The 12,975-nt window shown below is 41.0% G+C and overlaps 1 protein-coding gene across 1 annotated transcript in view; it reads left to right on the top strand.

The window, feature by feature from the left end:
- Positions 1–12,772, top strand: part of RNGTT (RNA guanylyltransferase and 5'-phosphatase) — a 400,898-nt gene extending 388,126 nt beyond the window's left edge. The window contains exons 15-16 of the mRNA XM_040350086.1: positions 6,884–7,007; positions 11,958–12,772. Coding sequence (XP_040206020.1) covers positions 6,884–7,007; positions 11,958–12,121 — 288 coding nt within the window. The 3' untranslated portion in view covers positions 12,122–12,772. The remainder of the gene's footprint in view (positions 1–6,883; positions 7,008–11,957) is intronic.
- Positions 12,773–12,975: the final 203 nt, after the last annotated feature.

The following is a 12,975-nucleotide window of genomic DNA, read 5'->3' as shown; positions in this document are numbered from 1 at the left end:
TAGTGAAGCACATGAAAAGCATGCTTCTTCACGGTCACTTAACGTGTTCGTTTTGCGGTTACGTGAGGCACTGCATGCATTGGTCTTTATTCTTACAGTAGAGAAGTCATTAATTATAACTTGTTGTGAATTGGGACATTTAAACTTGCTTTTTTTTTATTTTTTATTACAATCTAAATTTAGTAGGAGTCGGAGTCGGTGCATTGTTTGCCGACTCCGACTCCAGGTACCCAAAATTTCCTCCGACTCCTCGACACCGACTCCGACTCCACAGCCCTGTTCCAAATGCTGTCTTTTTTTTTCTTTTAACATGTGACCCACAGCAGAGGACTAGAAGCTCCTCCCACTAATAAGGGAGAGCTTGATCACTTGACAGCTGTAACTAGATTATGAAAACGATATTTAGAACTTATTTTAGATCAATACAGTGCCATCATTCATATACATAAAGAGAAGGGATAACAAAAATGTAACAATGTCTGTTCAGTATCACTTTAATTGCTGGCTTATTTTTGGATGGTGGAGGTAAAAGGAAAATTCTTTGTGATAGATTGACCCCCCCAGGAACTTACAGACTTTCAAATTTATCCATACTGTATATCTGCATGAGCATTTGGACAGATCCGGACATTTGGGCCCCAGTGCACATCAGCAGATCGTGCAGGGGGCAGCGGTAAAAATGTGTTTGTATATGGATTCCTTAATAAATCCACTCCGAAATGGTATTTGAATGTTGGCTGGATGCCAGTGGATTGAATCTCCAACAAAGTGATTACATATTTTCTGCACTCCAGTAATGAGATTTCAGTTGTAAAATTCCCAGTTCCACTCTACTGCAGTTGCCATTATGGTCATGTCTTCTGGTCATGTCTTCCTCCTTGTTGCACCTGAAAAAATATTGAGATACACATGGAATTTATACAAGTTACCAAATGAACTCTGTGTTTACAAATGAAGTTGGCAAATAGAAAATTTAGGCAAGATGGACCACACATTAACATGTTGTGCTTTTTGGATCCTGTGTTCTCATATCTGTATGTCCGCTCCCAATTGCACGTCCTGTTGTGACTATTCGGAATGTTAGAGACTACAGTATGCATTTCAGCTTTAGATTATTATATATAGTATTACTTTTTTGGTAGTGTGCCCCCCACCCCTCCTTTTCAGTGGCCCAGTAATGCAGATCATGATCTGTAACGTAATAGTTAAATATATTGATGTTCCCACCATCTGATTTCAACTGCATACTTGTTAAAATATGATTCTAAAGCTAGTGAAAAAAAGTCATAGATTTGATTTGCTGAACACCATTATATTGGCATGTCAGTCAGTAATCGGGGTTATGATATAGCAATTTTTAGCAGAATAAGAGAAACCTAATCATTGTACTATGCTAAAACTTCAACTGTTACTGAAAAAAATGTCAACTAGATTTTTAGTGTTATATTTAGTAGCTGAACAATACGAATTCAAGTAGAATTTAGTGGTCTATTGAAAAAAAAATTCACAAACTGTTTTTCATTTTTTTTTCTCACTGAGGGGAAAAAGAACGTATAGTTTTGTGAAACTAGTGAGAAATGCCAGGATTAAAGCAGAACTAAACTGTAAGCTGCACATTCTTGTATACTTGCAAGTCTGTTACCTTTTGCATTATCCATTTGCATAGTCTGTTCAGCAGGGGATCTCTCCGCTTATCCCCGCTGAGCAGGCGGATGACAGGTCTGTGTCTGCTCTGCTGATGCAAAGTAGACATGGACATAGCCCACTGTTCTTTATGGGGCTGTCGGATAGAAACCACCCACCCGCCTGTCCGTTTCTATATGACTATAATCCGATCCCCCATCCATCGGCTTTCAGCAGACAGGATCGGATGGCGGGATGTCAGCGGATACGCTGCTTTATAGAGAGCAATGGATGGTCCGATCGGGTCCGCCTGAAAAACTAATAGGCAAACTCAATCAGTTCGTCAGCGGGAAAAAGGCCTTAATGTGAGGTGATGAAGAGTTGCTACCATCTGAGGGAAGTGATGTAATCATGGAAACACAGTTCTGTAACTAGCATGTGATAGGATAGTTTTTTAATCCTGCCTGTCGCCTCGCCTTTTGCAGCCACGTTTCTTATTTAAAAATGTGCAACTGTCAACAAATGGTAAGGGAGGATTGGAAAGGTAGATATCGCGGTGCAGTGATGGTTCCTGCATGATTATGCAAATATTGGACTACAATAATGTACAAGAGGAAGAAGTGGAAAGCCTATGACCTCTGGGCTGTGCAGCAGAACATCTGAATCCAAGAGATCATAGAGAATTTATGTCCTGCACTGTGCCCACATAGTATCTTGGAAACCTGATGACCTCCGTCTCCTGATCGGCTCACTGGTTGTCATTGACAGCAGTGGGAGCCAATGGCTCCCGCTGCTGCCAATAACCAATCATGAGTGCAAATTCCCGAAGAGGCGAGGCTCTCGTGGACATTGCTGGATTAAGAGGGGGTTCGGGTAAATATTAGGGGGGCTTCTGCACACAGAAGGATTTTTACCTTCATGGTCCAAGGTCTTATTTCACAAAATGTGACAAGCACGTGTTTGAGTACAATAAATGCCTGAAATATTAGTTTGAGATTCATTTTTTAATCTCTATTAATCCAGTTTTGGTGATATGGTGATATTGGTTATAAGTAATCTTCCTGTTTTTCAATACTATTACTATTTTCAATACTATTTATACCTGACCATGTTCTGCTACTGTAGACCCTTATCTTTGGGACAGTTTAGCACAAAAAGTTTGGTGCCAAATTTTGGCATGTCGTGCAATGATGGTCCATTGATTTGATAGTATAAGGAAGTGGTTTTCACCTTTATGAGGTATGGGGGCTTCAACTGTGCACCCTAACATCACCAAAGGGCTGCATATAATGTTCACTAAACCTAGTACTGCAAAAGAGTCTGTGGACCTACACTGGAGATTGCCAGAGACTACAGACATTCTACAGGTGTGCTTGGAGGCTGATGACATGGTGCAGAGCACAGCCAGAAGTTTTGTTACCAAGACTGCTAGAGATCACCTACATTGCAGTTACTTTACAAATCAATTCTCCCACTAATGACTGCTGGGGTCCGAGGGGGCCACAGTTTGGGCACCAGAGGTATAAGGAATAATGCTTGGGTTCGGTTTTAGGGTTTAAAGGAGAAGTATAGCCAAAGCTCCCTTGGCTGTATTTTTCCTGTGGATCACTGCCACAGGGCTTGAAGCCCATTGTCTGCTGATGTCAAAGTGCGGGTGAGATCGCAATAATGGACTTGGGATCCATCAACATGCCTGAACCAGCACCTGGCTCAGCCTCTCAGCGGGCTGTTAAGAGGCTCAGCCAGCGCTCCAGTCACCAGTTCTCTGGTCACGAAGATGTGATAGTCTTGGTTTAATATTTATTTATTTTTTTATAGTTGTGCAAACTTCTCTTCCGTACTGAAATTGTTTACTTAAATTTAACTGCACCAGTAAATTAGAAGAATTATGATAATGTAAATGGGCTTCTAATTAACTTTACAAAAAATACCCATATCAGAACCAACATTAGATATTTGTGGTTTATGTAACTTTTTGCTGTGCAGTTTATTGCCACTGGTTAGGATTGTTAATTAACCATTTGTATTTTTTATTATTTTTGTTATGTATAATGTCTCATTTTAGCATTTGTCCTTTGTGTATCATATCACTGCATCATTTCAGTATATTTAGGGAGACCCCTTTAAAAACTCTTTTAAAACCATTGTTTGTATTTAGTTATTAAAAAAATCTACATGGAAACTTTATGCCTTTGCATTAGGTGCAAATGGACAGGTTGGGACACCTGCTGCAAACTTCAGCAGAAATAAAGTGTTCCTAACTGTTTGTTAAGGCCAGAATGTAAGTGTCAAATCTGTACAATTTGTAATGACATTCTAAAGTGCTAGAACATTGGGTTTCCTGGAACCTAGGCTTCTTTGTACTCTATTGTGCTTCACTGAGCTGCCAGGAAGTTGGAAGAATTGTATCTAGTTATCTTAAATTAATTGATACTGCAACATTACCAGTGTAAGTATAATGCGTTCAGCATGAATTATATGTTAATACATAGATGTTATGGATGTCACCTTTTCTCTTGCATGACAAGAGACTCTTAAGTTGTGAGTCCCGCATTTTTTATTTTTTGCTAGTAGCTTTGTAATTGTCCTCATTCTGTCTACAGCCACCTTAGGCTAGGAAAATTCATTCATACTAGGACCTTATCCAGAGTCTAGTCTCGAGAGGGGCACTGCCAGAAAATTAGGTGTTGCTTACAGAACTTGGGGGGTGAGGTCAGGAGAGCACACACCGGGGTGGTCAGGAGAGCACACACCGGGGTGGTCAGGAGAGCACACACCGGGGTGGTCAGGAGGGCACACACCGGGGTGTCCAGGAGGGCACACACCGTAGGAGGTCAGGAGGGCACACACGGGGGAGGTCAGGAGGGCACACACGGGGGAGGTCAGGAGGGCACACACAGGGGAGGTCAGGAGGGCACACACACGGGGGAGGTCAGGAGGGCACACACTCAGCATAGAGGTGCCTGTAAACTAATCTATGATGTACTGCTAGCTGAGCTTACCTCCAGGAAATTCACAGTAACTCGGCTCCCTCTGCTCAGCTGCTTAAATTTCCCTCTTCCAGGCGGTTGCGGTCTTGGGGGTCAGGCACATCCCCTTCCCTTCCACTCAAGCAGCAGCCTGCAGAAGAGAGGCTGGAAAACTGCTGGGGGAGGTACATGGGGCGGAGAGTGCAGTCCCGATGTGTGTGGGCAGTACCTAATGCTGAGAATGGCTGCGAGTTATCCCGTCTGTGGCTCTCAATTCTCGGGTGCGCTCAGAGTCGGCAATATTTTCTCGGGGGGGGGGGGGGGGTCCGGGGGAAATTGACCCCCCCTTCCCCTCGGATCCACCCCTGATTTATGCAAGCTAAGTCATTTAGTAAGATTTACCCTTCTTAATTTAAGAGCTTTTGAAAAGTATAGCCAAATTTGAAGTTAAACCTTGTGTCTATATTGGTGTCTGGAAACAGTCCCTTGTACGCACTTAGTGTATGCAGAATGGTATTAGTGCAGGATGTTAATGCTAGTGTTATGTCAGTGGCTTTTGTGGCTGGTTTCTGAAGAACCCCTCTCTGCAAAACCTACATAGTCACAACGTGCATAATATTTTTCTTTCCACTGTATTATGTGCATCGGCCTTAAAACGTACTAAATTGCATATGCAGTTATACCATCTTTTGTACTAAAATATTCTTGCAATTTAATTTATTTTTATGCTGAAATAATGTTTTAGGGAATTCAATATAAATGTGTTAGGATTGTGCAGCTGGCTGTCACAAGCAAAAATAGATTAACCTACTTTAGTTTGACTGCACTGAACTGCTGATAAGGTCATATGGGAAGCAGCACACAGTTATTCTTTGTGCAGTCCCAACAAACTGGACCCATTCCCTGTTACAAATGTTGGGATTCTCTGAATTGCCATTATAGTGGTTGTAAAGACAGAAGTTTTTTTTATCTTAATGTATTCTATTCTATAAATACCCATCTGTGTGCGGAACCCTCCCTAATATTTACCTGAGCTCCAGTGAGATACAGCGATGTTGCAAGAGTGTCCTGGCTGCCTAGGATGCCCCTCCTCAATGGCTGAGACAGCAGTGTGGTGGCATTGGCTCCAACTGCTGTCAATCAAAATCAGTTGGCCAATGAGGAGAGAAAGGGGGCATGGCTAGGTCGCGGCTCTGAATGCATACAGGGAGCTGTGACTTGGCTCGGATGCTCCCAAAGCAAGCTGCTTTCTGTGGGGGCACGCAACAGGAGGAAGGGGCCAGGAGCACTGAAGAGGGACCCGAGAAGAGGAGGATCTGGGCTACTCTGTGCAAAATCACTGCACAGCGTAGGTAAGAATAACATGTTTGTTATTTTTAACTGATAAAAACAAGACTTTAGTATCACTTTAAGGTTTGAGAGGACGTTGCTTAGATGAGGGATCCAGTAGTGGAAAGTTGAAATTATTTATGTACAATACGAGGAATATGTTTTAACATTATCGCACAGTGTTTGTTTTATTTATGCAAGTTAGTGAATACTAAAGTAACAACTGCTGTAACTTTTGTGACTACCTCTGGTCATTATTATTCCAATAAGAAATCAAAATAAAATGAAATGAGAACATTTAAAGAAGATTGATGGTAGCACACTGCCTTTGCGTAGATAATTGCTCCAACATGCATGTGTTAAAAGCTATGATCAGCCGTGTTCTAACAGGAAGATTCATATGGGTCATTACATTGGCTGATTTTAGCCTTTTCCCCAGAACAACTGTTCTTCCAGATTGCTAATGATCAGCCAGTGAAATATATATATCTATATAGGGAGACAGCTAATGATACTGATTAATTGGGAGTGCACACAAGGAACAATGGTATCTTAAGTTTTTTTTTTTTAATATGAGCACAATGAAAAATGATGCAAGATGCATGAAGCATGCTTTTTTTCTGCTTCCTGTTTGCTCCATATTGTATTAGCCAACCATATAATTCTGTTAACCAGCGAGCAATTAAGAAGAATGCTTTAAGCTTAAACCATACCCTTTTCTGTACATTCTGATTCAGGTTCACTTACAATAATGAGCATCAGCAGTGCATTCCCAAATATATTCAATCCTGAGATTTTACATGCCCTGTTTCTTTGATATTTTCAGTGCTTCAGGCAGAAGTTGTGTCTGTGCATCTTTAGTTATGTTTACGTATGACCGCTTAAGAGGCTGCATAGCACAGAGATGTGTAATGATGAATTTCCATGTGAGAGTGCATTCATTCTCATTCCTCTCTGAACAGGTGACAAGAGATTTAAAACAATATGACAATAAAATCATAGAGTGCAAGTTTGAGAACAATTGCTGGGTCTTCATGCGGCAAAGAGTTGATAAAAGCTTTCCAAATGCCTACAAAACAGCTCTGGGTGAGTACAACATCTCTGTCAAGAATGCATTTACCTTAATGCCTCTTATATTTTGTAGAGTTGCTTAAATTAAACAGGATTTTCTTCTAGAAGTGGCTGGTTCACACTGACCCAGCAGTTTTAATGTCAGAATGTAATACAAAATCAGCTTAGACTTTTTTTTTTTTTTTGTAAATCTCTACAGGAAATAAGTTTGGACATTGGTAACATTTACGTGTGTTACATGGTCTTTTACTACCAGATGTATTTTAGTTCAGCTAATGTAAAAAAAAAGTAGGTTACAGTTCTTACAGCCCCTTTGAGCTAGCTTTACATTCCACTCTATGTGCTCTTGTCTATTTACCACAATTCTTATGTGTGTGGTCTTACATTAATTGCACGAACACAAATTAATCGACTGATTGCATTTACAAAATAAAGAGCTTTAAATTTCAACTTGTATAATTAAACCAAACTCCTAGTCATGTCACTGCAAAAGAAAGCAAAACGGGTCTTCTGCCCTGCTAGACGTGGAAGAACTGTACATTTGGCAGGTTCAAATATCTCCAATATATGTATTTATCTGGTTACTTGGAATTCAGCTTTAACATTTAAATTACTTAAGTTGAAGGAAATTATGGTGAAGGAGGGGCAAGGCACACTTAGCCTAGTCATTTATCTTCCAGTGTAAAATCTTTTCTTAATCCTTCATTGTAGGATGCAGGATCACAGTCTTATGCCATGGGTTTTGGAGCTGCGTTCAGGAGATTGGACATTGCCAAAGCTGTTGGGGCAGCCCTGTCTAACCCTTCCCAGGATTTATTTTTTTATTGTTTTTTGCTAGTGTACTCAGAAGAGTGATTGATTGTCTTGTCGCTGAACTAAAAAAAGCAAAAATATGTTGTTTCTTTTGTTATTTTATTAAGGTTTTTTTTTTTTTTCTAGCAAGATTCTTAGCTGCTACAATGCAAAAGCATCTACTTTTTTTTAAATTTTTCAGAATCTGTTAACTCATCAGGTTAAGGCTTGGGGGGAACCATACACCACCAGGAGGAAGATGCAGGGCTGGTCTGTATTGTTGCTTCAGGGACTGGATCCTAAATTAGATGCTCACCTAGGCACGCAGTGCAACGTTTTAACTGCAAGGTGCTATCCAGGTTCAGAACTATGATCCATCCACCAGGGAACCCTGTCCCTGAAGACTCCTTGGGCTCTCACAAATCACCCAGATTGTCTGTCTCAGTGGCCAGTCCATCATCCTTCTTTTTCATCACTGGCTTTAACAGATTCGCTTTTGAAGCGCGTCCTGAGGTTCTTAGACCTATTGCACCTGGGTCTATCTGCATGTTGTACATACTCTGTATGGCTACCTCTCAGCTACAGCTTCTTTTAGACAATCTGGTACACTCTTTTTCATTCCTTTTTCATCCTTGAGGATACCATAAGGGACCCCTGCCTCCTTCCACTATTTACAGGTGGATTAGGCAAATCATCATTTAAGCTCATAGTCTAAAGCAGGGATCTCCAAACTTTCTAAGCAAAGGGCAAGTTTACTGTCCTTCAGGTGGGCCAGTGGGAGTAGAAAATGCCCCAACCTCAGAAATAGTGCCAAATTGTTGGTTTTAACGGAAGAATTGTGACGCATTGATCGTATCAGAAGGAGAAATGGTGGCCCATAACGCACGACCTTACCAACCTCTTCAGTGTCTGCTACCTCTCTCTGTCAATCCCTCCACTGGCTTCCACTCTACCAACAAATTAAATTTAAAATGCTAATAGAGCCAAATAGTGCAAAATTGTCGGTATCAAAGGAAGAATTGTGACCCATTGATCATGAGGAATGGTGCCCCATCATTAGTGTCAGTTGGTGAAATAGTGCCCCAAGGGCCAGCTTAAGGCAAAGGGCCACATCTGGCCCCCCTGGGCCGCAGTTTGGAGACCACTGGTCTAAAGGATAAGGTTCCACCCCTCCATGTAAAGGTGCATGCAACTAGATCTGTTATTACATCATGGGCTTTTTAGCACCTGTTTCCTAGTTTAACAAAGCTAATGATTCTGTGTATATTTGTTAGGATTTGCCAGGTGGATGATCAGGCCTCATCTAATGCTAGTTTCAGCTATATGGTGCTTCATGCTGCTCTTTGAGTTCGATCTTGACCTGTATGTTATGTGGGCCTGTTAAGTTTGGTTTGTTGTCCTCTTTTGTATGTCCCATGGTCTAAGACCTGTGTCCTGTACTGTACTGCTTCTTTTGATCCACTTCTGTTGCTTGCAAAGAAAATGGGGCTTGCTGAGAGTTGGAGGGATTATATAGGGCCATCATGACAGCTTTGCTTTGCCAGTGTCTAATCTCCTGAAGCATACTGCATAATCCATGGTCTAAGAATAAGATCCTGTGCTCTGTAATGTACTCCAAGAAAACGATTCCACAGGTAAGATAAAAATCATATTTCTTTGAACACTTCCATCATTACTCTTTAACACATTTCCTCTGTGATGGAGATAGATTACTTTAGTCAATCACATAAAGAAAACCTATCATGAGAAAAACATAGATGCTGCCATTGTAAACTTCTCTTGAAAATGAATTCTGTTATGCTTTTCCTTCTGCTACAATACTTTGAGTTATTGACACAACATTTGTATGCAAATAAGAATGTATGCCTTTCCTGATCTGAATGCTCCAAATCCATAATTTAAAGTGATAATAAATATATACATATACATAAACCCAGTGAAGTGACTAGCCTCAGGTGATACACAAGTGATAAAATAGTCTGCCTCTTTACTATACAGTATTTTAAAGTAAACAGTTTAGATGGCATTTCTTTGCTTCTCAGAGGCACAGGGCAGGGATATAATGTCACACAGTACACAGCACAGAGCTAAGTGTAATCTAACAACTGAGTGCAAAAGAAAACATTATACACAATCTCACCGGGAAATATGTACATCTGAGGCTGTCAATCATCTGCTGTGTGCTGGAGGGTGGGCGGGATCATCTCCCAGAATTCCCTGGTCCCTAGGAACAAACTGTCAGAAGTAACTCATTTAGTTCTCAGAGGAGGGCAAGAACAGACATGATCCACACTAAGTCCTATAAACTGAGGCCAGTGCATAACTATATGAGGATATACTTTTTATTATTCTCTTCAGAGATTTATAACCATTATTAAAAGGTTATGGTGTCTCCCATACTTCTTTCAAGATTGGCTTACTTTACGTGCCTGTGTTGACTAGATTTTGTCTGCATTAGACAGGATTTGTGTTCCCATAAAAGTCTCTTAGGCCCCTTTCACACTGGAGCTGGGGTGGCGTCAGCGGTAAAGTGCCGCTATTACCGACAATTCACATTGCTAGTTGATTGCTATCGGGATGGTTTTACCCTCCGCTAGCAGCCGAGAAAGGGTTAAAAACCACTGCAAAGCACCTCTGCAGAGGCGCATTGCCGGCGGTATAGCTGCGGTGTCCCATTAATTTCAATGGGCAGGAGCGGTGGAGGAACGGTACACACACTGCTCTTTCACCGCTCCAAAGATGCGGCTAGCAGGACTTTTTTTACTGTCCTGCTAGTGCACCCCTCCTGTGTGAAAGCCCTGGGGCTTTCACACAGGAGACACCGCAGCGGCTGTTTAGGGTCGGTTTGCATGTGCTATTTTTAGCGCAATAGCGCCTGCAAACCGATCCAGTGTGAAAGGGGTCTTAGAATGTGAATCCTACTTGAAGTTGGTCAAAGGCAAGTCAGAAGGAGGTCAAAAATACCTGTCAGTGAATTTTTAATGATCTTCGAAGCATCTTAAACTAATGCCATCAACAAAACCCCAAAGCCTGTGAACATAGGCCCTAAAAAACTGTAGGATGAATACACCTCTAAATAATATGCAACAAACATTTAAATTAGTGGAATAGAATATTAAGGTGACTTTTCACATTTACTTTGCATTCTTATGGGAATAATGTACAATCTACTGTAAAACATAAGGATAGAGCCATGTGCATAATCAGCCAGATAGTGATGAACATGTAATGTATTCGATTTCCCATATTCACAGAAAGCCGAAAATTAATTTGCTCATCTAAAGCAACCAGTGACCTGCAGCTCTCTTTGAAGTTGCTCCCAGTTCCCTCTCAGCAGGTGTTTAGCTTTGAATTATCTGGAGATCTGACCACCTACTTTTTTATAAACTTTATATAAACATGTACCCAAGAAGAGATTCATTTTTTAGCATTTCTCGAAAGTACTTTCCCTGATACAGTAGAGGTGTGCAAACATTATTCCTATATTTACTGGCCACAAACATTGATTGCTGGTAAATATAATTTTTTTATCCCCGTACTCACAGTGTAATCGTACATAGAAGAATCCGACTGCCCACGGGGAATGGGCGTTCCAATCCAGACGGAAGGTGATTGACGGCCGGCTCTGGCGCGTCACGCTTCTCCGGAAATAGCCGAAAAAAGGCTTGGCTCTTCACGGCGCCTGCGCATAGTCTGTGCGCAGGCGCCGTGAAGAGCCGAGACCTACTCCGGCTGTCTTCGGGGAGCGTGACGTGCCAGAGCCGGCCGTCAATCACCCTCCCTCTTGAAAGGAACGCCCATTCCCCGCGGGCAGTCGGATTCTTCTATGTACGATTACACTGTGAGTACGGGGATAAAAAAATTAAGACAGGCATACTGTAGCTCACGCTACTATGCCTAATTTTATGCGAAAAAGTTGTTCTGCAGGGTGAAACACCGCTTTAACTCGGCACAGGCTTGTTATTATGAACTGTGAATTTCTTCGATGGGAAAAGCATTCTTGGGGAATGTGTTTTTTCTTTAAATCACAATTAAATTCTACTGTTTATATCTTTAAAAAAAATTGGTGTCGTCACTTTACGCCAATCGCAATGCAATATAGGATCTATACACTATTTGAAATATATTGCTCTAACTATTGTGTCAACTTCTCATACACATTCTGTTTTGTAGCTGTTTGCAACAGTATCCAGAATCCAGTAACCAAGGATATGCTGTTTGAATTAATTGACCGACTTACAGGAGCTACTCAGGGACAGATTCGGAAGCAGCCCCTGGATCCTGATGCTCAACTTATGCCCCCACCACCACCTAAAATATCACGGGTTGCTAACTGAGATGCAGATTAAGTGAAGCAAAGAGACATCATCTCGGAGGAGGAGGATGTTCATGCCCTCAGCACCACCTAAAATTTCATGGAATGTTTACTGAGATGCAGATTGTGTGACGCAAGAGACATCTCCAAGGGGGAAGTTCATACACATTTTCCAGTGTCACATTCTTGCAATAAGTACCTTTTCATAAAAAAAAATCTTTTTGCACATAGTTCTTATTGTAGCTCTCTTAATGTCACAAAGATACTTTCTCAAAATGCACATCAATGACTAAGTGCATTTACCTTGACTCCATCATGAAAGCGCATAGAATGCAAAGCATCAATTTAGAGACGTTGAAAGACGTTTTTTTTCCCCGAAGATGGGCTAAAAAGAACAGTTGGCTCAAAGAACTTGACTTTGTTTTTTCTTATGTATTTGTCCACCTTGGATATAAAAGGATGGCTTCCCCCTTCCATCCTTAAATATATTTTTATTTTATTTAATTGGTTAGTGTATGTTAAGAATTATTTAATGTGCATTTGTTTTCCATTATTTCAACATGAAGATCACCGGCTCTAAATATTGATTGACCTGTATAGAAAGCAACATTGTCTAGTTTTGCTTGTTTTAAATTTTGCTTCATATTTTCAGATTAAAAAAAGTGGAAATTTGTATCTTTGTATAATTTTCTGTATGTTTATGATTTGGTGTAACGCTGGCCTTTCAGGCTGTGATGTGAATACCAGGTAGTGAGTGGAAACAGCTAAGTATATTTTTGGCTGGAAAGCTTCCAACTGGCTGGGGAATATCATCTTTTAATGATGGCTCATACATTTAGCAGTCCCTTCTAGGTGCATTTCGTAAAGCACCTACAC

This window comes from Rana temporaria, chromosome 4, assembly GCF_905171775.1.
Source record: "Rana temporaria chromosome 4, aRanTem1.1, whole genome shotgun sequence".
Classification (NCBI taxonomy): Eukaryota; Metazoa; Chordata; class Amphibia; order Anura; family Ranidae; genus Rana; species Rana temporaria.
Note: the sequence above shows the minus strand (reverse complement) of the source record. Positions and strands in the feature narration are given on the sequence as shown.